The 25,656-nt window shown below is 36.6% G+C and overlaps 1 protein-coding gene across 5 annotated transcripts in view; it reads left to right on the top strand.

Moving 5' to 3' along the window:
* PEX1 (peroxisomal biogenesis factor 1) overlaps window positions 1-25,656 on the top strand; it is a 72,315-nt gene that overhangs the window by 22,335 nt on the left and 24,324 nt on the right. For 4 of the 5 annotated variants that reach the window (XM_032643018.1, XM_032643019.1, XM_032643022.1 and 1 more), the window contains 14 exons: window positions 2,380-2,503; window positions 2,735-2,838; window positions 3,738-3,820; window positions 5,211-5,343; window positions 9,677-9,773; window positions 11,193-11,363; window positions 13,209-13,363; window positions 15,549-15,738; window positions 16,166-16,332; window positions 17,824-17,958; window positions 21,023-21,087; window positions 23,495-23,637; window positions 23,720-23,823; window positions 24,611-24,787. In XM_032643018.1, the coding sequence (XP_032498909.1) occupies window positions 2,380-2,503; window positions 2,735-2,838; window positions 3,738-3,820; window positions 5,211-5,343; window positions 9,677-9,773; window positions 11,193-11,363; window positions 13,209-13,363; window positions 15,549-15,738; window positions 16,166-16,332; window positions 17,824-17,958; window positions 21,023-21,087; window positions 23,495-23,637; window positions 23,720-23,823; window positions 24,611-24,787 (1,848 nt within the window). The remainder of the gene's footprint in view (window positions 1-2,379; window positions 2,504-2,734; window positions 2,839-3,737; window positions 3,821-5,210; window positions 5,344-9,676; window positions 9,774-11,192; window positions 11,364-13,208; window positions 13,364-15,548; window positions 15,739-16,165; window positions 16,333-17,823; window positions 17,959-21,022; window positions 21,088-23,494; window positions 23,638-23,719; window positions 23,824-24,610; window positions 24,788-25,656) is intronic. The other variant, XR_004351420.1, reaches the window with a different exon arrangement.

Here is a 25,656-nt window from a genome sequence, read left to right as displayed (position 1 = left end):
CTGTGTCAAGAGATGTGTTTAGAGATGGCTGTGGGCTCAGGAAGACTTTAGGCAGCCTCTCTGCTTGTGGGTGGGGCTGTGTTCCCCCCCTGTTGGTTGTTTGGCCTGAGGCGTCCCAGCAGTGGAGCCTGCAGGCTGTTGGGTGAGGCCAGGTCTCAGTGCCAAAAGGTGACCTCTGGGAGAGCTCATGCCATGAATATTCCCTGGGGCCTCTGCCACCAGTGTCCTTGCCCCCACAGTGAGCCACAGCCAACTCCCCACCTCCCCAGGAAACTCTCTAAGACCCGCAGGTGGGTCTGGCCCAGGTTCCCATGGTGTCACTGTTTTGCTCTGGGTCCCAGTGCATGTGAAACCTTGTGTGCACCCTCCAAGAGTAGAGTCTCTGTTTCCCCTAGTCCTGTGGAGCTCCTGCACTTAAGCCCCACTGGCCTTCAAAGCCAAGTACTCTGGTGGCTCCTCCTCTCAATGCCAGACCCCCAGGCTGGGCAGCCTGACAAGGGGCTCTGAACTCTCACTCCTGTGGGAGAACCTCTGCAATATAATTATTTTCCAGTTTGTGGCTCACCTACCCGGCGGGTATGGGACTTGAGTATATTGCAAAAGCACTCCTCCTACCATCTCTTTGTGGCTTCTTCTTTATCTTTGGGTATAGAATATCTTTTTTGGTAGGTTCTAGTCTTTTTTGTAGATGGTTATATAACAGTTGTGATTTGGGTGTTTCCTTGAGAGGAAGGTGAGCTCAAGTTCTTCTACTCCACCATCTTGTCTCTGTCTAGTTGCTCAGTATCTTTTTTAAAAATACGTGAAGGAAATTTAACATTGTCTTGATAACTGCAGGATTTTCAAAGTCAGATATTTTGCTTTCTATATATATTACCTTGATATTCTTAAGAAATCTTTAAACATGTAGACCATATTGTAAAAGTCTTTGGAACAGGGAACTTCCATGGCTCTTGACTTTTTTTAAGTTTTCTTTTTTAAGTTTACAGGAGCTCTGCTTTTACCTCGGTTATTGATCTTGGTATTTTTCTTTTCAAAATTTAGGTCTTATGTACAAAAATAATTAGCCACTGCTCATTGTTTTTTTGTTTTTTTCTGGTGTCAGGAATGGAATATTACTACCGAATTTCTTTCCTGTCCTGAGTTGCATACTTTAGTGGAAGCTTTATGACCTTGGAAGGTCTCTCTGGGCTGATCATATCACTTAGGACTTAAGGATGTTTGATTCTAGAGGAACTATGAGTTGCTTTCTGATCCTAAAAGTCTTGATTTTAAATAGTTTTCATTTTCATTTTATGACTTCCTTTAGGTCTTTAATCCCATTGCACAATAATATTCAAAGAAGTAACTGACTATTTCTGTGATTTTTAAGAATGGGAAAATGATGCCTTTTCTTAGCTTAGCTTGCTTTTGGTGGTAAGCATATTCTCAACTGAGCTTAATCAGTGGATCTAAGCTTGACTCTGAATAAAGAGAGCGAATAGAAATGGACCAGTTGAGAAATGGTAGAATAGAGGTTTATTTTCCTAGGCAGATATTATCTTTCATATATGAATTTTTGTTATTCCCTTTTTAATTTCAAATAGATTTTTAAAACTTAATGTTAATCTAAAAGCATCAAAAATTAGCAGTGTTTTTCTCAGAATTTCTTAATACCTTTTGAACAGTTTATTAACACTCTACTTGTTGAGTACATCGGCCATATTAACAGAAAAAAAAAGTGACACTAACATATAAAAAGTTTATTTTTCTCATGCGCAAAGAAGTTTGGAGGAGCTCAACGGGGTTAAACTATGTAACCAATGATCTAGGCTCCTTTGGTCTTTTTCTTCTGCCATCTTTAGCCTTTGCCTTTCCTCCTCTTAGATGCAAGACATTTGCAGTAGTAATAGGTATCACGTCTGCATTCTTGGCAGCAGAAGGAAAGGCACAAAGCAGAATTCTTCTCCTTGCAAGGTTTCTGTACCTTTTAATTAGGAAGAGAAGGCTTTCCCATGGATTGCTGATTGTAAAGCATTGGCCAGAGTGCAGCCAGATGCATGCACACACAGTTCCAAGCTGGGAGTAGAGGAGTTTGCTCTCCCACTGTAGAGTTTGCTCTACAGTAGAGGGAGGCAAGGGAGAATGGGGCTGGAATGGTTATCAAGTGAGCTAGATTATGGTGTGTGTATCACTGGGCATAGAGAAAAGGAGCATTTAAAACTTTGCCACTTGTGTAAATGTTTCTTCAGGCTGTGCTTTACTCGTACTGTAATGTCAAATCCCAAATCTGTGCCTATGAACATCATTTTATTGGCAAGATAAGGTGTTAAAATAAGAATGTTAAGGTTAAGTTCATGTATTAGAATATCATTGCTGTTCTTTCCTTTCCTCTGGCAGCTTAAAGACATAAGTGAAGAAGACATAAAAACTGTGTTCTATTCATGGCTACAGCAGTCTACTACTACCACACTTCCTCTGATAGTATCAGAGGAAGAATATATTAAGTTGGAAATGAAAGATGGTGAGTATATTTTATTTGTTATTTCAATATTTTTTCTATTAAAGAAGTCAGAAAAATTTTCATTGTTTTTCCAACTTGTGATATGTATGAACAGGAAACCTAATAATGATAATTAAACAGTAGATTTTATGTATCAAAGAATGCCTCTGTTTAAAATTAAATAAATTTAAATTTTAAATTATTTCATCTCAGCTTTAGTACTAACTACATTTATTACCTTCCTTTTAATAGGGTTGAAGGAGTTTTCTCTGAATATAGTTCATTCTTGGGAAAAGGAAAAAGAAGAAACTCTTTTTCTGTTGAGTACCAATCTGCTACAGAAGATGACAATACAAGTAATGACATACTATTGAATATTTAATGAAATAATATTTTCACATGTGATTGATTCTAAAGCATGAATTTACCTGTTACATTGCATCCTAAAGTGTATTAGAAACTTGAATGGTAAGAGTAAGGAATAACTTGACTTAAAATATTTTATTCTATAATCTCTTTAACTTATCTAAACAAATTGTTGATTTATCCTAAATTTGAAATTGATGCCTCCACACAGTTAAGTTTTAAGAATAGAATTGATCGTGTTAACTGGCAAGTGGATCATGATTTTAAAATCTTTTAGTACTGAAATAAATGAAAACTTAGCTTAGGGGTTTAATTTTTTTAATTCATATTTTTATTTGCAGTTTTGCTGCACAACCCATGTTGTTTTGTCAGTTCTTTATTTCTCAACTCTTCACAAATATTATCAGATAACTTCTCTTCCAGAAATATTTTTAAAGTGCTCCTTTTAGAATATTATGTTTTGGTTAGGATATTCACTCTTGTCCTTAATAGAATTAAAGATTCTCTAGTCATTTAGAATTTCGGTGGTTTGAAATTAGACATTGTTTGTCTACTTTTGAAATATAATTTAAGGAATACCATGCAGAGAAGATACAAATGTAAGATTGTGAAAAGAAATAAATGTGACAGAAATCAAAATTGCAAATAAAGATATATCTGTAAACTGTATTAAGAAGATGACATTCTTTACTGCTAACTGTAAATATTTATATTCCTTGGATGAGTAAATTATTATTGTTAGGGCTATTTTAAGTTATAATTTTGCGTGTACAATATATCTTTTCTCTCTGGTGTAACAGAATCAGCAATTCAGTTTCCTGGGACCCAAGAAAAACAGGCAAAAGGTATAACTTTGAAATGTAAAATCGATTTTTCCTTGCTACTATAGGTCCTTCTGGATCCTATGGTAAAAGAAGAAAACAGTGAGGAGATTGACTTTATTCTTCCTTTTTTAAAGCTGAACTGCTTGGGGTAAGAAGTTATGGCCAAACTACCATGTTTAGACACGTTTGACATTATCTTTTCCAGGGCTTTTATGTGTAAATGTTAAATTAGATGTTAATATCATTGACTCGTCTTACTAATGCAGTAGTAAATATTTTTTTCAAGGATTGTTTCTGTTTTCACACCTGGCTTAGTAATTTGCCTTCTCTTCTTAGATAACTAAAAGTCTGAAACTTATTAGAAATTTTACTTTGAGAGTTGATTTGTGAAAAAAGAGCCAACTAGATATGACCTGGATCATACATGCTTGAATAAAACAATAATCCTTTAAAATTAATAAATTAATTTTAAAAGTTAAATCCAAAAACATTAGTTGAATGTTTAAAAATATTTCAAATTAAGTTATTCCTTCACTATCTTATTGATGTACTGATTGGGGTTATTAGTGTTTTCCTCAACTTTAAGACAAACAAACCTGAAAAGAACCTCCTCAATTTCTTTAGCTCTTAATACAATATAATCTCACATAAACATTACTTCTTAGAATTCTTCACAGAGGCCTTTAGTAGATATAGTAGTAGTGATTTGATTTCCTGCAATAGTATAGTCTATAAATATTTTAGTAAAAGGATTAAACTATAAAGTAACAATGCTTAAATGTGGCATAATACTCAAGTATAAAGTAAAATCTCTTCAGTTCAGACTAATTTTAGGAATTTATGATATTTATTTTCAGAAATAAACTGGCAGTCAGAGTCAGGAAGTAGGTCAAAGTTCTTATTTATATAATCTAATAATCTACAGATTGAAACTGGATTTCAAAAATGACATTTAAGAGGAAATAAGTCTTCAATTATGCTAACACTTTAAGAGCACCCATTTATGATAATTTTTGATGACAAACCAGAAATCATTTTCAGGGGGATATTTGTATGCATTAAGACAAATTCCTTAAGGAGTCCTATTAGGACAAAACTTTTAGTTACTGCACATGTTTGAAAGTAATAAAAATAGTTTTAAAATCTGTGACTCAGATTTGGCATTAATTCATTTTATTTTCAAGTAAGGGATCATTTTTAAGATGTTACTTTTTTTTTTTTTTTTTTTGGCGGTATGTGGGCCTCTCACTGATGTGGCTTCTCCCGTTGCGGAGCACAGGCTCCGGATGCGCAGGCCTAGCGGCCATGGCTCACGGGCCTATCCTGTCCGCGGCATGTGGGATCTTCCCGGACCGGGGCACGAACCCGTGTCCCCTGCAACGGCAGGTGGACTCTCAACCACTGCACCACCAGGGAAGCTCAAGATTTTACTCTTTTTATTAACTCATTAAGTAGCCTGGGAAGAAAAGTTTCAGAATTTTTTATAGCTAGATTTTACCCTGTTTCAGTGTTTTATCATGCAATTTACATGTTTGCAGAGGAGTGAACTCCTTAGGCGTCTCCTCCGTGGAGCACATCACTCATAGCCTCCTAGGACGCCCTTTGTCTCGGCAGCTGATGGCCCTTGTGGCAGGACTTAGAAACGGAGCCCTTTTACTCACGGGAGGAAAGGTATGTGGTTAAAATGTGCTCATTTTCACTAATTAGCAATTTTTAATTCTTCTCTTTGGGTTTTGATCATCTATTATATACGGTTGTTGATACCAGATATGGAAAGCATTCATTCATTCACTAATATTTTTGAGTGCCTGCTGTTAGATATTGGGAATGTGGTGATGAATCAGGTGATGGTCTCCCTGCACTTTTTCTATATCCATTGATATGATTGTATGAATTTTCTTTTTTAGGATGTTGGTAGGGTGTTAATAAGGTTGATTGATTTTCAGATGTTCAGCCAGCCTTGCAAAACTGTAATAAATCCCACTTGGTCGTGGTCTATTATTCTTTCCATAATATCTTATGGAAAAACCCAAACGAACTTTTTGGCCAACCCACAGATTGCTGGGTTCTGTTTGCTAATATTCTGTTGAGGATTTTTGCATGTAAGTTCATGAGCTATATAGTTTTCTGTTTTTGTACTGCATTTGTCTGGATTTGCTCTCAGGGTAATTCTGGCCTCGTAAAGTAAGTTGAAAAGTGTTCCCTCCTGTTCTGTTTTTTGGAAGAGATTGTATAAAATTGATGTTAATTCTTTAAAATGCTTTGTAACATCTCCACTGAAACCATCTGGACCTAGAGATTTCTTTATAAATTCAAAGTCCTTAGTTGTCTGTTTCATTTTGGCAGGCATTTGGTAGTTTGTAGTTTTTGAGGAACTGGTCAAGTTTTTGAGCATAAAGTTGTTTGTAGCATTCTCTTACTGTGCTGTTAATAGATGCAGAATCTGTTGTGATGTCCCATTTCCTGTTATTGGTGATTTGTATCTTCTTTTGTTTTAATCTTTGTCAGTCTTGCGAGAGCTTCCCTGCCCTTTTAAGGGGCTTACAGTTTTATTCTCTACCAATGCAATATTTTTTCCAGGGCTACGGTGTGGTCTTTGTGAGTCTTCGTGCTTTTTTTCAATTCAAAATTATAAGGCTTTTTCATTTCTATTCACTTTTAACTCTAGTATCATAACTTTTTTTTCCTCTTACTAGCCCCGTTGCTCTCTTTTGATTCTTACTTAAAATATAGCAACTACTCCAATAATCTAAACTTTCACTTTAGGAAGCTAGAAAAAGAAGAACAAATTAAATCCTATGTAAGCAGAAGAAAAGAAATAATAAGAATTAGAGCAGAAATCAATGAATTGAAAACAGGAAATCAGTAGAGAAAATCAGTGAAACCAAAAGCTGGTTCTTTGAAACGGTCAGTAAAATTGATAAGCCTCTATCCAGGCTAAGAAAAAAAAAAGAGGATACAAATTACTAATATAAGAAATGAAAAAGTGGATATCAATACAGATCCCATGGGCATTAAAAGGATAATAAAGTAGTAATAGTAATAAACAACTCTGTGCCTAAAAATTCGATAACCTAGATGAATAGACCAATTCCTTGAAAGACACAAGGAGTCTGCCAGAACTCACAGAAGAAGATATGGACAATATAAAAAGGCCTATATCCATTAAAGTAGTTGAATCAGTAATTAATAACTTCCAAAACAGAAAGCACCAGGCCCAGATGGGTTCACTGGTGAATTCTACCAAACCCTCAAGGAAGAAATTATACCAATTCTCTACAGTCTCTTTCAGAGGATAGAAGCAGAGGAAATACTTCCTAACTCATTCTGTGAGGCCAGCATTACCTAATAACAAAACCAGACAGAGGCATTGCAAGAAAACTACAGACTAATATCTCTCATGAACATAGATGCAAAAATCATCAACAAGAGATGAGCAAATCAAATCAACCAATATATTAAAAGAATTATATACCACAGTCAAGTAGGATTTATTCCAGGTATGCAAGGCTGGTAAAATATAGCAACTACTCTACATGTTTTCTAGATGACCTGTGTCAAATTTCAAAATATATCATCGTGGTAGAATATTTATTTTGAAAAACAATATCCTACTGATTCAGAAACCAGAGTTCCTCCTTCTCACATAGAGGTAGCGTGGTTAATAGAAAGAGCACATAGAAGACCTGAATTTGAGTCCCACCTTTGTTATATACTTACTGACTGTGACCTCAGGCAGTTTTCAGCTTCTTAACCTGCCTTTTAGGATTAACCTCACTTAAGAGAAATAATATATATGAAAGGTGCTATACAAATGTGAATTACTTTGAGTGAGAGAAAAGGCCCTCTGATTCAGCAAAAAGTGACAGGTGGGGCCTATACACCAGCACCCCTAATTTCTTTATTCTTTGGGGTCCAGTGACTTTAATTATAAATGCAATTCTGTAAACTATAGTGATGGTAGTATTGTTGAATGCCTGCTAAATTTCAGACTTTGCACAATAAGCTTGGCTGTTTTTTCCAGTTCACAGTAATGAAAAGCAAAATATTACAGCTGGTACAGGGGTGTTAAAGCTAGACAAAGCAACAATGGTAAGAAATAGTAGATTGGACTTCCCTGGTGGCACAATGGTTAAGAATCCACCTGCCAATGCAGGGGACACGGGTTCAAGCCCTAGTCCAGGAAGATCCCACATGCCACAGAGCAACTAAGCCTGTGCACCACAACTACTGAGTCTGTGCTCTAGAGCCCATGAGCCACAACTACTAAGCCCGCATTGCACAACTACTGAAGCCTGCATGCCTAGAGCCCCTGCTTCGCAACAAGAGAAGCCACCACAGTGATAAGCCTATGTATGCACCACAACGAAGAGTAGCCCCTGCTTGCTGCAACTAGAGAAAGCCCACACGCAGCAACGAAGACCCAACGCAGCCAAAAATAAATTTATTGGGGGAAAAAAGGAAAGAAATAGTAGTAGATTGTGGGAGGAAACCTATATTAAAAGAATTATAGGGCTTCCCTAGTGGCGCAGTGGTTGAGAGTCCGCCTGCCGATGCAGGGGACACGGGTTCGTGCCCCAGTCTGGGAAGATCCCACATGCCACGGAGCGGCTGTGCCCGTGAGCCATGGCCGCTGTGCCTGCGCGTCCGGAGCCTCTGCTCCACAAAGGGAGAGGCCACAACAGTGAGAGGCCCGTAACCCCCAAAAAAAAAAAAAAAAAAAAAAAGAATTATAAAAACCTAACAGTGGCAGACATAGAGAATGGACTTGAGGACATGGGGAGGGAGAAGGGTAAGCTGGAACCAAGTGAGAGAGTGTCATGGACATATATACACTACCAAATGTAAAATAGATAGCTAGTGGGAAGCAGCCTCATAGCACAGGGAGATCAGCTCGGTGTTTTGTGACCACCTAGAGGGGTGGGATAGGGAGCGTGTAAGGGAGGGAGATGCAAGAGGGAAGAGATATGGGGATATATGTATACATATAGCTGATTCACTTTGTTAAAAAGCAGAAACTAACACAGCATTATAAAGCAATTATACTCCAATAAATATGCTATTAAAAATAAAATGAACACAATCCAAAAAAAAAACCTAACAGTGTTCAGTCTTCTAAGGGGCACTTATAGCAATGTTTAGCAAAATTTAAATATGTATACCTTTGGTGTAGTAATTACACTTCTAGAAATTTATTCTGAAGGTATAATCTGACAAATAAGTAAACATATATGTATGGATATTTAGTTTAGCTTTACTTATAATAGTTAAAAAGTGGGAGTAGCATAAATATACAGCAGGAAGGGTTTTGATAAACACATTATGGTCCAGTACATCCTCACAGTGGTATTGTACTAGGGAGCTGCTGCAGCTCTATATCTGTTGATAAAGAGGACAATGATTTATTATAAACCCTCAGGAATACTGTAATCCCGTGTTCATAAATTTGCATAAAACGTGTGTGGAGTGTCTGGAAGGATGATACAGCAAAACAGTTGACAGTAATTCTGTGATGTGGGACGATTACAGATTTTAAAAAATTTTTTATTTATTTATTTTTTGTGTGGTACGCGGGCCTCTCACTGCTGTGGCCTCTCCCGCTGTGGAGCACAGGCTCCGGATGCGCAGGCTCAGCGGCCATGGCTCACGGGCACAGCTGCTCTGCGGCATGTGGGATCTTCCTTGACCGGGGCACGAACCCGTGTCCCCTGCATCGGCAGGAGGACTCTCAACCACTGCGCCACCAGGGAAGCCCCTATTACAGATTTTTTTTACCTTTCTCTACTAAGTATTTACAATTATTTCGTATTTTTTAAATGTTATTTTATAACCAGGGATGTGGATTTTCTTTTTTTCCCCGGCCGTATTGAGATGTAATTGTTACATAACATTGTGTAGTATATACTTGATTGATGAGGCTGAATCTTGGTGGTTATCACAGTGACAGAGGCTATTTCTGTGACTGAATATATTGAGAGTTCTAATTTAAGCAATTATTTTCTAGGGGAGTGGAAAATCAACTTTAGCGAAGGCAGTCTGTAAAGAAGCATTTAACTTATTGGATGCCCATGTGGAAATAGTTGACTGTAAAGCTTTACGAGGTATGAATATGGTAATACTCTACATAAATCTTTTTTCTGATAGAAAGAAATGTTACTATTTAATGCTGGTAATCTAATAAATACAAATACCTAATCTTTAACTTTTCTGATGGTCATTTAATCATTAAAATTACTTAGAAATTTTAAATCTGGCTTTCGAATGTTTTTAGTGTTTCCAATAAAAATTTTAAAACTCTCCATAAACTCTTTGTAGACTATATTCCTGAAAATTCCAACTTACACCACTCTGAGAAAGTTAGTATCTAGAATATACTCTAATGGGTATAGATTACCTCTGACTTGCTTTGGGAAACTCGTAGGGTGGCTACCTCAGGGGAGGGAAAGTGGGTGGCTAGGGACAGCAAAGAGGAGACTTACAGTTTATCACATACAGCTGACCCTTGAACAGTTTGAGTGTTGGGGTGCCAGCCTCTATGCAACGAAAGCTCTTTGTGTAACTTAGAGTCACAGCCCTCTGTATATGTGGTCCCTCTGTGTCTGCAGCCAGCCTTGGGTGGTACAGCACTGTGGTATTTACTGCTGGAAAAACCCACATATAAGTGGACTTGCACAGCTCAAACCCATGTTGCTCCTGGGTCAGCTGTACACTTGTACTTTTGAAAATCTTTGACATTTATATTATCTATTCAGTTTTTTAAAAATCAGAAATATTTTACTGAGTAGTTAATTTTTCGTCCCTTGGCTACCACTACCATATAGTCCCAGCTAGTCATTATATTCTGCTTTTTAATATAGTATATGATAGGAAACTAAGAAATGGCCTTTGGAAACCCATTACTTCATATTCTATAAATGTGGTTTCAGAGACATTGTCCATCTCTTTAGAGTCTTGCTTGAAGCCTCATGTGAAAATTTTGTTTGAGAACTAAGTAACAGGAACTCTTTATATTGGTTTATGAATTGGTATGTTCTCTGTTCTTTGAAAATTAAGTTGTAATTCACCAGGATGATTGAAGCCAAATTAATGATTCAAATATAGCAGTTCTAGGATCTCTAGGTGGCTACCTTTGTGTTTGATTTTATCTGACTTGTGATTCCCCTGCTTTCATTTATATTTTCCCACATCCTGCTTTTATTTTACTGTTTTGTTGTAAGCCATCTGAAATTCTTCGTGGAATGAGGCAAGGATAAATAAATACATATGTATAGAAATTATAGTAGCATATTCCTTTTTTCAGTTTTATAAAATTCAGTACTTAGTCCTTTGGGGCTGTATTATTTAAACCATGTTAGTGATTAACAGATTTTAGTGATTGGTATATATATATAACAAAATACTGTATTGATTGAATTTTCATAGTCAAATCAATATTGAGCTTTTCTAGTGCTTTCAATGGCAGCCTGACCTTTCCCAGCCCTCAAATAACAGTAAAACTATTTCATATCTTCTGTGTTAAGGAAAAAGGCTTGAAAACATACAGAAAGCCCTAGAGGCAGCTTTCTCAGAGGCGGTGTGGCGGCAGCCTTCTGTTGTCCTGTTGGATGACCTGGATCTCGTTGCTGGCCTGCCTGCTCTTCCAGAACACGAGCACAGTCCTGAGGCTGTGCAGAGCCGGAGGCTCGCACATGGTAACGTAACGCGTTCATTCGCTGGCTGCATGCCCTTGTCCTTTATCAGACAGCATTTCCAGTCTTCGTAGTAAATCTGCTCTCTTTAGAGAACAGAATATGTGCTATGTAATGTGTTGCTTTTGAGGCCTCTGGTAGCATTCTAAGGTTGCTCTGTATTAGCAAAATCAGTAGAGTCAGAGCAGTGTGAAAATTCTACGAATTCATCATTAGTCTTTGGGGCCTTTTCATTCTCCTCCACTTATTAGAAATTGCTGAATTGTATAGATTTACTCTTGTTTTGTTCATTTGACAAATATTTCTGTGCACAGTCTATATTCTCAGAGTCTTGGAGAGGAAATAAAAGTAAACAAGTACAATGTTAGTGCGGAAGACTGATAGTCATAATGATAGCTACCATGTGTTGACTGCCCTTTCGGGGCTAGGGGTTGCTTTGTACTCTACATGCAGATATTCTCCTGGTTTTACAGGTGAGTAAACGGAAATTCAAAGATTATGTAATTTGTCCGGGATGACACAACTAGGAGGTAGGTCGGATATGTTCTCTTAGAAGTATGTACAGGGTGTGATAGGAGCACATACACTAAATTGAGGGTGGTATGGGAAATTATCAGGGTCTTTTAGGGGGAGTTCATAACTGAGATGAGTTTTTTTTGTTTTTTTTTAAATTTATTTTTGGCTGTGTTGGGTCTTTGTTGCTGCGCAAGGGCTTTCTCTAGTTATGGCGAGTGGGGGCTACTCCTTGTTGCAGTGCGCAGGCTTCTCATTGCAGTGGCTTCTCTCTTTGTGGAGCACAGGCTCTACGCACGTGGGCTTCAGTAGTTGCGGCACGCGGGCTCAGTAGTTGTGGTTCGCGGGTGCTAGAGCACAGGTTCAGTAAGTTGTAGCGCATGGGGCTTAGTTGCCCTGCAGCATGTGGGATCTTCCCGGACCAGGGATTGAACCCATGTCCCCTGCATTGGTAGGTGGATTCTCAACCACTGCACCACCAGGAAAGCCCCCTGAGATGAGTTTTGATGGAGTAGTAGAAGTTAGTATGGAACAGTTTCAGGCTAATGAAGATGCAAAGGAAGTGTGGTCCACAGGCAAAGGTACAGAGGTAGAAGAAATCACAGTATGTTAGACAATACTCCTTGCCTAGAGCTTAGGGTTCAAGGAGAGGGTGGGACCAGGGTGGGGTTTGGAGGATTTTGCAGTCCTCTGCTGCCTCGACGTTCTTAAGAGGTGAAATAGATAAAAAATGCAACCACAGTGGCTTGGGTTACCGTAAACTGGTGTTAATCTCACATTTGGGAATCCTGTAGCATCTGCAAGACTTGTTAGTCTAGTGTTTAAGGGAATGCTGCAGATTTCTAGGTCAGGACTCAGATATATGTTATTAATGCCTGTTTCAGTTCTAACCTCATGCCAGCCATACCTTGCAAAAGCTAGGGTAGAAAGAGATTGTTCAGGAAGTCATAGGAGTATGAGCTGTATTTTGCTTACTTAAACTTCCACATTGTGTTCTATTATCATCCTTCTATAATATTTATTTCAGAGACCCCTTTTCATTTACTTAATAATATCTAGATGAAGGAACCTCACCTAGGCATTGTTCTGAGTGTACAGAGTTTACAGTGCTTCCTGTACCTTCATTAGATTGACTAGAGCCTGGCCAATATTAGGTCCTCAGTAGATAAACTGATGAATGAATGGAAGATTTAACTTTTAAACGGTAAAGAGGAGCCATTCCATTCATACTCCACCTTAAAGCTCAAGTTTAGGTTATTATTTTTAATGAATGTATGATTTTAAAATTTCATGCTTTTGTGTACTAAGTTTTTACACTATATTACTTAATTCTAGCTTTGAACGATGTGGTGAAAGAGCTTATTTCCATGGGAAGTTTGGTGGCACTGATTGCTACAAGCCAGTCTCAACATTCTCTACATCCTTTACTTGTTTCTGCTCAAGGAGTTCACATATTTCAGTGTGTCCAGCATATTCAACCTCCTGACCAGGTAACATACTACTTGTGAAGATTATTGAAATATGTCCCTTTTTTTTTTTTTGGCTGTGCTGTGTGTTATGCAGGATCTTAGTTTCCCAACCAGGGATTGAACCCATGCCCCCTGCAGTGGAAGTGCGGAATCTTAACCACTGGACCGCCAGGGAATTCCCATATGTCACTTTTTATATAAATTACATATTTTTCAATTTTATTCATGATTTATGGCTTTAAAGTAATGCTTATGTTAGTGATCTTAAGGGTTCTTAAAAATCGACCTTCAGTGAATGTTTTGCTATTAGATGCACAATTTTCGTTTGTAACCATCCGAAATATTACCAGGTACTTTCCAAGGAAATGTCTTTTTATAAAACAGCATTTTTTTTTTTCATTATTAAGTTTTCTTTTTTTATTCCATTTAAAAAGAAACAAAAACCCTAAAAATTCTGAACTGCTTCATTTCGCATTGATAAAATCTGTAAATACACTATGGAAATTAGAATTTTTTTCCACTTTAGTGAGATATAATTGATAAGTAAAATTATATATATTTAAAGTGTATGACATGATGATTTGCTATACATGTACATTGTGAAATCTTTACCACAATCAAGTTAATTAACACATCCATCACCTCACATATTTACCTTTTTTTAAGCATTTCTTCTTTTAAAAATTTGACTGACTAAACTGTTTTTTTTTTTTTTACCAGCACTAATATTCTGTACCCATTATGACTCTGGCACCCATTTCCAACATGTGGGTTTTTTCCCCACACCATCAAGCAATTTTTGGACACCAACTGCGTGTCCTGCAATTCAGCTCAATTCTGACACTACCCAGAGAGAGCATCAGATTCCACAGGTTAAGGCCTCAGTTCTACAAGACAGCCCTCCACTTTAGATGCCAATGTTACCTGTGCTTCTGACTGGTGATAAGTCAGAGGTTCCTACTATTCCCTCTTTGGGTTCAATTAATTTGCTAGAACAACTCACAGAACTTGGGAAACTAGTTTACTCACTAGATTACCAGTTTGTTACAAAGAATATTAAAGGGTACAAATCAACAGATGAAAAGATACATAGGATGGAGTCCGAAACAAAGGAGCTTCTGTCCTTGTGGAGTTTGGGGCCTGGCCCGGTGGCACATGGAAGTGTTCTGGTTCTCCAACCTGGGAGCTCTCCAGCCCTGTCCTTTTAGGTTTTTATGGAAGCTTTGTTACATAGGCATGACTGATTAAGGCACTGGCCATTGTCATTGATTCAGCCTTCAGTCCCTCTCCCCTCCCTGGAAATCAGGGGGTGGGACTGAAAGTTTCAATCCTCTAGTCAAGGTTGGTTCCCCTGGCAACCAGCCCCCATACTTAGGTGCTTTCCAAAAGTCACCTCATTAACGTAAACTCAGGTGAGGCTAAAAGCGGTTTGTTATTAATGTCAAGACACCTTTATCACTCTTATCATTAGGACATTTTAAGGGTTTTAGGAGATCTGTGCCAGAAGCAAGACAAAGACCAAATATATACAAGCACATACAGCCCATCATCTCCTCAGGGGACTTCAATCCTGATGGTTTTAGTGGCAGCACGCTCAAAAAGAATGTTCTGGGACAGGCAAGCATATTTTAACTTCTTGTTTAAAATTCTTACGTCGACTCTAAATATTCAGACCCTGTGCTAATTAACTGCTATTGAAGAATAAAAATACACCTGTTATTAAGCATAACAGAATGGTAGTGGTATTGGTCATTGAATGTGTTTTTAGAATTATGTTTTATAGGAATAACAACCCTTAAATTAAAGGAACCAAAATAAAAATCTTACTGGAGAAAGAGAGCAATCATTATGAATGTGATTTTTTTTTTTACAACTTTATTAAGGTGTAATTGAAGACAACATACTCACTATTTAAAGTGTACAATTTGATGAGTTTTAACATATATATATATATATATACACACACCATGAAACCATCACCACAATTAAAGTAGCAAACATTTCCATCCCTCCCGTATGTTTCCTACTGCCCCTTTGCAATCATCCCTCCCCCACTCCACCTGCAAGCAAACAGCAATCTGCTTTCTGTCCCACCTGCAAGCAAACACCAATCTGCTTTCTGTCAACCTGCTATTTCTCAAAATACATGTACAAAAATTTGCACTTGAGTAAAACTATAAATTTGAATTTTGTTTTTTTTCTTTAGGATCAAAGATGTGAAATTCTGTATAATGTAATAAAAAATAAACTAGACTGTGATATGAACAAGTTCACTGATCTTGATCTGCAGTGTATAGCAAAAGAAACTGAAGGGTTTGTGGCTAGAGATTTTACAGTGCTTATGGATCGAGCGATACATTCTTGTCTCTCTCATCAGAGTATATCCACCAGGGAAGGTAAGTTTTACTGTTAGACCCAAAATTTGGACTCTTCTTTCCGTCGTGGAGAAGTGTAATTGTAGTAAGGTAAGAATTAAATATATCCATTTTAGTATTCAAATAAGCAGCTATTTGAGTAGAAAATTGGCATTTCCAGCTAAATTGATGGCATTTTTTTTAATTAAGATTGGCTAAGTGAAATCAGACGGAGAAAGACAAATAACATGATTTCACTCATATGTGGAACATAAAAAACAAAAAAATAAAATAAATGAACAAACCAAACTAAACATAAACACGTAGATACAAAGAATAGAGTGGTGGTTACTAGAGTGGAAGGGGTAAGGGAGGGGAAAATGGGTAAGAGAGGTCAACTGTATGACAGTATGTTTTGCAAATTCATATACAAATAGGACTACCAAAAGTTTTGTTTATTTTTAAACAGAATTAGTTTTAACAACATTGGACTTGCGAAAGGCTCTCCGAGGATTTATTCCTGTGTCTCTGCGAAATGTCGACCTGCATAACCCTAGGGACCTGGGCTGGGATAAGATTGGAGGATTACATGAAGTTCGACAGATACTTGTGGACACTATCCAGTTACCAGCCAAGGTACTTAAAAAACAACCAAACCAAGCACTACCAACTGCCAGAAGAACCACTGAGTCATCCATCGGTTCTGGCTGTATATGTTGGCTTGCCCAGCTTCCATTTGGTCCAACAAGTATTTATTATTACCAAGTAAATGTCCAGTCCTATTTTTGGCGCTCTAACGGATTTTTTAAAGTATCTGATGTATTCCTTGCCTGGAAAGAAAGCTGAGGTGATATTTATAGTAAACACATTTTGATGTGAATTTCAGAGTTCTTGTGTTTTTCTTGAATCGTCCAGGTTGTACTAAAGCAAATGAACTGTCAGCTAGGGTTGAGCAGAAACAGATAGGAATAAACTGACAGGTGGGAGAGTCATTTAGATCCACAGAGCTGATGGATTAAGCCAGATTTCTAGACTCTGGGTGCCAGTCTAGAAAGGCAGAGGTAGCAGGCAGCATAGACCAGGCAGACAGCAGGATAGAGGGGGCGGTTGTAGAATCAAAAGTAGAATCTAGGAGGTGGTGTGTTTGAATCAGAAACCTGAGAGAAAAGGATCTTTGCATGAGATCAGGGGCCCATCCAAAGAGATAAAGAAATGGGTAAGGATCTCAGTTACATGTAAGGACCTCAGTACAGACAGTCCTGGGAACTGTCTGGTGGGGCCTGGGACATACTGAGTGCAGCCCAGGACTGGGGGTTAAAGCCTGTTTGGGAGAACAGGGGCGTGGGAAGTACTTGCCTGCGGATCATGACCCCAAATGCTGGGTCTGGGCACCAAACATCAGTATCCAGATACATCCCGGGCCAGGTACGTGAGGCCATCTGCGTAAGTGCTGACTTTGGGGCTTCCTTCAGATTAGAATGGAGGTCGAGATGAGGTTGAAATTTTGTCAACACGTGGGACTAAATAGGTGTACTTAATAAAGGAGACTAGGAGATTGCTGACAGTAGCCTGATGTTTGGCTCACCTGTTCAAAAAATTTTCTTGCTGAAAAGCTGGTGATTTAGAAGATAATTTAGAAGCAGTCAGTTACTTGTTCAGCATTGAGACTCTTGGGAGATTTTACTGTCGATTATAATTACACATGCTTCTCTATTATTTATTTTCTTTCTTTGATTGAATATATTTGAATATACATAGCTGTCATAACTTGCCCCATGAACCATACAAGTGGAAGGCAGTATACTTGTTAAAAGGTTGGGTTTTATTTTCTTAATGTAGTACTATTATAATGTTTGAAAAAAAAAAAAACAGGAAAAAATGGAAAGAAGTTCTGATGCATTTATATGCTTTTTATGTGGAATGTATTCCATGGTCCAATTGGGAAAAATCTGTGGTAGTTCCTTTGAGTTCATTTATTATTCTGAGTAGGAATGTTTTTTTCTATCATTGTACTGTCATAAAGATGGCCATTGTTACCACCCAAATACTTTTTTCTATACATTGATCTTTGGCCACTGCTTAGTCATTTGTTTTAGAGTTGAGCTCTTTGTCATATTTTTCTTTCAGTACCCAGAATTATTTGCAAACTTGCCCATACGACAAAGGACAGGAGTGCTGTTGTATGGTCCTCCTGGAACAGGAAAAACCTTACTAGCTGGAGTAATTGCACGAGAGAGTGGAATGAATTTTATTAGTGTCAAGGTATGTTTGGCATTTATCTTTTTTCTCTTCTTTTTTCTTTTTTATTTAGTTGAGGGAAAATTTACATAATTAACTATTTTAAAGTGTACAGTTCAGTGGCATTTAGTGCATTCACAATGCTGTGTAGCCAGCACCTCTCTCTAGTTGCAAAACTTTTTCAGCCCATTCTCCTTCCCCCAGCCCCTGGCAACCACTAATCTGCTTTCTGTCTCTAGCTATTTCATATAAAAGAAATCATGCAGTATGTCACCTTTTGTGTCTGGCTTCTTTCACTTAGCATAATGTTTTCAGGGTTCATCCAAGTTGTAGCATGCCTCAGTAGTTCAGTACTTTTTATGGCGGGATGATATTCAGTCTTTTTTAAGGTGGTGTGGATATGCCACAGTTGGTTTATCCATTCATCACTGGTGGACATTTGGGTTGTTCCCATTTTTTGGCTGTTATGAATAATGCTGCTATAAACATTTGTGTATAAATTTCTATGTGGACATATGTTTTCATTTCTCTGGAATACATATATACCCAGGAGTGTAATTTCTGGGTCATATGGTAATTCTATGTGTAAGTTTTTGAGGACCGCACCATTTTACATTCCTACCAGCAGTGTGTGAGTGAGTATACCTATTTCTCCATATCCTCGCCAACACCATTTATGTTTCTTGATAGTGGGTTAATCTCATATTTGGAAAACTAGTAGGAGCAGTGATCCATCTATTAGTTAAACTGTGTGGGAAATTGAATAATGAGGCATCTCTCTTTTATAGGGCTTATTATGTTCTTGCTTAAGGCAGATCTTCATGCATTATAAAGTAGAATTACGCCTAAATAATCAGATAAAAGAGCAAACTTGAAGGGGGAAGAAAACCTAGAAGACTAGGGGCTGGAGACCACACTAAGGCAGGAAGCTGGGGTTTTTATTTGTTGGCTATATTTCACCCTTGCTGTGTCACACCAAGTTAAATTTTTTCAGATATAGGGTGAGTATGGTCATTAAAGGACATGCTAGCAGATCATTTTGGGTACTGCTTCACACTCCACCACTGGTGTGTCATTATGGTCTGGGATGTGCTGTCTTATTTGTACAGCTTCAGCACCCCAGCAATATTTGTTTGCCGAAGAGTGATTACATTTCAAGGCAAAGTAATCATACGCAGATTTCCCCCCACCATCCGGAAGTAGAGTGTTTCTACGAAACATTACTGTAAACTGAAATGGTAGAAAACAAAGAAGCAATCGGACACATCTTGCTAATGGATGAACAAAATAAATCGAGATAAAGCACAGATGCTCCCAGACACAGTTCAAAACTATGATGGCTTGATGCTGCGTGTAGTTCCCTAGAAAGAAGCTTGGTGGCGCCACTGTTGCCGCTGGGGTATGTTCTGCCTCTCCAACAGCTCACAGCGGGACAAACACTGAATGCTTTTCGCTTTTCACCCTTTTTCATAAACGTGAACATTTTCTTTGGATTTCTTTGTTAGCGAAAACAGTTACTAATGTAGGTCTTTAATAAAAGTGAAGTAGTGTAAAGCAAACTTCAAAAAGTGAGGGAAACCTGTATTGTAAACTTATTCAAAATTGATTTATAATCTGAAAGCCAGTTTATTAATTTGCAGTTGGGTTATGCCTACCCTCTTTTTATCACATGAGATTTTCTTAGCTGGTTATGTGGGTATCCTGGCATTGATGGAGAGCTATAACTTTAAAATTTTCCTATCTTCTTTTTTTGGAATTTGGAATAACTATGACCATATTCTTCTTTTTTACTTGTCACTAGAATGTAGTTTTACTTTTTTTTTTTTTACATATAATTTTTTTTTTATAATTTTCAAGATTACATATAATTTACATATAATTTTCAAGATTAACACTTGCAAATATTGTTGTATTTTAGATTGTTCCATTAGGGAGGACATCTTATCTCTTCCCTTTAGTAAATCTTCAAATCACAATTGGGATGAGTTCTCAATGCACAGGTTTCGGTAGAGAGTTGAGGCTGTGTAGGTCTGGGTGGATCCTAGGAGGCATGTATCAAAGACAGCCCTTTCACTGACACCAGTATGTTGCCTTTTTCCTAATATTTTGCCTTAGTTGTTTCTTGTTCCATCCTCTGTAGTTCTCTGACTATACTGAGAAAATATAATCAAATACTAGTATATTAATAGCTATCTAGATGGCTGAGTATTAGAAATTCTTTATTTTGGTCACATATCCTGATCACTTTTTGGTCTTTTTAAGGTAATGATTTTTCATTGGAGATCACTTTAGGGCCTATTCAGTTTTTTAAAATATCCCAATTTAAGGAAAGACTGTCCTCATTATTGATACTGTTATATGTAGTAAAGTTTGTTTTGAAAGTTTTGTCAGTTGACTTTTAGAAAAAATGATATATTCTTCAACTTCTGAGCAAATAAATTGGTTTCAGTTACTGAAGATGCTAATTAAAGTAATTCATGTCACATTACATATTTTTTGGAGTCTCCAAAGATTTGAGATAAATGGAACATTTTCCCTTTTTAAACCATTCATTACCTTACTAAACAAATAATTATTCAGTACTTATTATGTAGCAGGCACTGTTTTTGGCACTGGGGATTCAGTAATGAACAAAACTGCCTTTTCGGAGCTTATATTCTACTAACGGAGGGAGGGAGACAATAAACAGACACATTCAATGTATAATATACTGTCAGGTGGTGGTAGGTACTAGGTAGGAAAACAGTCAAGGGAAGGAGGTGTAAAGTAACTGGAGTGAGTCATAGATGGGTTTGTCAGACAAGGCCTTTCTGAGGATGTGGCATGTTGTCAGAGATCTAAATAAAATGAAGCAATGAGCCATGAGACTATCTGGGGACAAATGTTCTAAGCAAAGGAAACACCAGGTATAGAACTTGTGGTATGATATTTAGTCCAGCCGCATTAATTTTTTAAATGTAGTTCAGAGAAATCCATTAATTATATTAAAATTTTTCTATTGCATTTAGACTTAGTCATGAACAAAAAGTATATTTTGTTTTTAGATAGTTTTGAATGAATTCTAATTTAATTTTATTTTACCTAATAGGGACCAGAGTTACTCAGCAAATATATTGGAGCAAGTGAACAAGCTGTACGGGATATTTTTATTAGGTTAGTTACCAGTGAATGTTTTTTTTAAAGTAACTGGCTCTGTGGTTATTTATCAGTCAGTGCTTTTTGGTCTTCACTTGTTTTTATGAAAAACTGATGTTTGAAACCTGTGATTTATGTGGGTTATTAATAAACTGAAGAAATACCACTTAAATATAAAACATTTTTGATATTAAGTTTTGGAAATTATTGGGTTTTATATTTACAATAGAAATATTTCTGAAATGCTGAAAGTGGAATCATAAGTAGTTACTCAAGGATTCTCAAAGTATATGAAGCACATAATTACCCCAATTTATCTCTTTTATAAATTAAGATTCCATGTGGTCAATGTAATTAAAATAGAGTATAATTATTACTGCGTTTATATAAAAATACATATGAATACAGAAGCTAATATGTAAGAGTAAAAAAATTACTTAAATGTGATGGGATTACAGGAAGCTTCTAAATGAAAGAGCTACTTTGTTCCATTCCACTAAAATTTTATTATAAAATACGCAATTAGGAGAATATATATAATGTACATATATATTTTAAAGAATAATAAAATGAACTCTTGTATTGCTACCACCCAATTTAAGAAAAGAATATTACCAGAAAAGCCTATTACAGGTAAAGACAGTCAACCACATATTGACAAAAGGTTCAATTTACCAGAAATATATTACAATTATAAAATTATTTGTATCTAATACTGTAACTTCAAAATATTTAAGGCAAAAATTTATAGAACTCCAAGGAGAAATTGACAGATCCACCTTCATAGTAGAAGATTTTAACACAGTTCTCAGTAATTAGTTAGTGAAAAAATAGTTTGAAAAAATAGTTTAAAAAAATAGTAAACATTTAGAAGATTTAAACAACATATTCAGCAAGGTTGATGTAAGCATATTTAGAACATGTACCCAACAATTGGAGAATACACATTCTTTTCAGGCACACCTGGAACATTTTTGAAAATTGGCCGTATGTCAGGCCATACATAGTGATTGCAATGTTTCAAAGAAATAATATCATACAGACTCCATTTTCTGAAGACACAAGTTAAAATAATCAAGAAAAGGATAAGCCCCCCCATACATTTAGATATTTTTTTAAAAACTAAATAAATCATAAGTGAAAGAAGAGATCTAATGGAAAATAATGAGCACTAATAAGGAAAATGCTGTTTATTAAAATTGTGAGATACTGCAAAACTTATTTCAAGGAAAATATAGCTTTTAATTTTTAGAAAAGAAAAAAAGACTGAAAGTTAATCACTAGGTATCCATCTCATGAAATTAGAAAAAGACAGATATAAATGAAAATAAAGAGGGAAATAATAAAGAACAGAAATTAGTGAAATAGAAAACAATTCAGTAGAGAAGTTCACAAACCCAAATATGTTTTGTAAACCTGATACAGTTGATCTCCAGCAAGACTGATCAAGAAGAAAGCAAGCATGAATAAACAACATTAGGGATAAAGGGGAGGAGGCAAGACTAAAGATATACCAGAAATGTAAAAGATAATAAGGGAATATTGTGAAATAATATTATAAACTTTACGCCAGTGTTTTTGAAACTTGGGTAACATAGACAAAATATATTTGACCAAAGTCAAGCAAGGAAGAAACAAAATCTGAATAGTCTTGTAGAGGTAGGAAAACAATGGGCGCTAGTTAAAAATCCTTGCATAAATCAAACATCAGACCTAGTTGGTTTTTTAAGAGAGTTTTGCCAAACGTTCAAGGCACAGGTAATCCAGTGTGTTGTTGGCCCCAGATTTATCTTACTTGCCATGTATTTACTAAGATATTTGTTGGGTTTTTTCCGTCACCGTGACAGATATTTTGTATTAGGGGCGATTCTTTAGACATCTAGTCCATCCTTTTACCAGAGATGGAACTTATGTTACCTTCTTTTTAATGAAAACAAAATTAGTTAATAAATTAATAAAACTATATGTCAAAGTTCAAGTTAGAAAAAAATGTAATATATATAACTAAAATACATTTTATAGAGAGCCTTACAAAATAAAAGTACTAAGCTCGCCAAAATGTAATGGACAAAAGACATGAAGAGACATTGCACAAAAGAAGTGCCGGTGGCCAATAAGCATATTAAAAAGAGTTTACTTGTAATAAGAATCAACGAAGCATTTCACTCATTGAGTAAGACTGGTTTTTGTTTTAGTCTCTGTCCAGAAGGCATTTGTCTTCCCTGACCTCTCTAAGACCTGGTTTACTGAAAACAAGGATAATTACATATGCCTTGCCTTCCTTAAGGGTTTGTTGTGAAGAATTAAATAAATACATAAATATATATATATGTGTGTATGTGTATACAGATATAGATATATATATGAAATTACTTTGCAAACTCTGAAGCCCTATTCAGATAGGAAATACTGTTTGTTTCCCCAGAGCACAGGCTGCAAAGCCCTGCATCCTTTTCTTTGATGAATTTGAATCTATTGCACCTCGACGAGGCCACGATAATACAGGAGTTACAGATCGTGTAGTTAACCAGTTGCTGACTCAGTTGGATGGAGTAGAAGGCTTACAGGGTAATAATTGTAAATACAGAAGTATCTTCTTATAACAAAATTGCACCAGGATTTAGTAAAGGATTTTTATTTGCCTCCCCAGGTGTTTATGTATTGGCTGCCACTAGTCGCCCTGACTTGATTGACCCAGCCCTGCTCAGGCCTGGCCGACTAGATAAATGTGTATACTGTCCTCCTCCTGATCAGGTGACAATTTCATGTTTTGAGTCCAAAATCCAACAAATGCTATACTCTTTCCTTGTGAACTTTACTTCTGCCAGGTAATAGAAGTCATCCTTAGAAGACCAGCTTTCAGCAAAGGCCTTAGTCAGTGCTTTCTTACAGCATGAAAAGATTCTGAATTAGATGCAAAGCCTTTTTTTGGCCCAGCCATTCCATGCAAGTCTGAAAACTTTATACTCTTTCAGTGTTGGCCAATTGGAAAAACAAGTATTGCATGTCCATGTTCCCTGTGTTCAAAGATCACACACCTCATTATCCAGACAAAAGACTGATACTGAATCAAGCATAGGACTAGGAAGCATCTATGCATGTTACATAGAGATATGACTTTTTTCTAGTCCTATGTTGATGGAGCTCTTTTTCCCAAATTTAGAAATGAATGAGTAAAAGAAGAAATAGACAAATGAATAGTCAAAGGTATAAAATGTCTATGTATCACATGTAGCAGTTATTTTTTCTTTCAAAACACTTTCTTGGCTCATTTGCCCAAATCTAGAAAATAAGCACTGTCTGAATTAGAAATGATTTACACTAAATAGTTAAGAATGTTGATTTTCATTCATTTTCCTATGTTCCTTCTGTTAGGGAAAAAGTTCCAAGGAAGATAGATGTAGCCTACTGGTACATTCCTCAACTTATTTCTAAAGCTTATAAGATATATGAAGTAAATTTATAAGAAAAATCCTAAGAGACACAGTTTAAAATAACATTCAATTTTATTTGTTAAATCAATTAGTTTTTCTCCCTTCAGGTGTCACGTCTTGAAATTTTAAACGTTCTCAGTGACTCTCTACCTCTGGCAGATGATGTGGACCTTCAGAACGTGGCATCAGTAACCAACTCCTTTACGGGAGCTGATCTGAAAGCTTTACTTTACAATGCCCAGTTAGAGGCCTTACATGGAAGGCTGCTGTCTTGTGGGCTGCAGGTGAGTTATATGAGGAGATCGTTACTATGGTGTCTTATGAGTGATATGAGCAGTTCAGTGTCAAAATTTCAACCTTAAAGAAATTCCTACTTTTTAACAACTTTAGTTAACTGTATAGAAATTTACCTTTAGTCGAGTGTACCATAATTGGAATATTGGCTTTGCAGAGAACTTGTAATTATATGAAGAGTTTGGTGTCTGTTTCTCTAACATTACCTTACTATCGGCAAAATATGTTGGTGTGTGGAAGGGTATTCTTTGAATTGAGGTAAGAATTATATTGAGATTTTAAATTTGTTTTTTACTTTTAAAAAAGATCATCAGATAGTTATTTTGAAACTCAAATTGTCCCAGATATGGCCAATAGGAGCCCCTTTTGGATGGCTTCTGTGTCCTTTTGATATGTCCTCATCATCCTTTGATCACTTACTTACTTCCCTATACAACAAGATGTTCTAGGTTTATCTTATCTGTTCTCCAGCCCTAGAATCAGTTTTTTTCTCTAAGGATAATACTTTAATGTTGGCAGAAAATAATTTGATCTCTGCCACATTATGGACTTTACCATATATTTTCTGGGAAGGGTTTTCAACTGTATGCTCCCCTCTGCTATATTTTGTTGGAGATTCTTGCGGGGACTAAATTTAGATACTGCCAAGTTTTTGCTGTTTATTTTGGCAAGCCATTGAAGTTTTTTTTCTGCTAATGAAAGGGGAAAAAAGGTGTTTACAAGTGAACTACTCTATAATGATGAATCAGCCATGTTATAGAGTGCTTTATCATTTCAGAGTAGAAAAATGTGAATTAAAAGAGACATGAAAATAAAATCGAGGTCTGAGTCCTAGCTTTGTTAGTTTTGGGGAAGATGG

This window comes from Phocoena sinus, chromosome 9, assembly GCF_008692025.1.
Source record: "Phocoena sinus isolate mPhoSin1 chromosome 9, mPhoSin1.pri, whole genome shotgun sequence".
Taxonomy (NCBI): Eukaryota; Metazoa; Chordata; class Mammalia; order Artiodactyla; family Phocoenidae; genus Phocoena; species Phocoena sinus.
The sequence above is the reverse complement of the archived record's forward strand: the minus strand, read 5'-3'. Positions and strand labels throughout refer to the sequence as shown.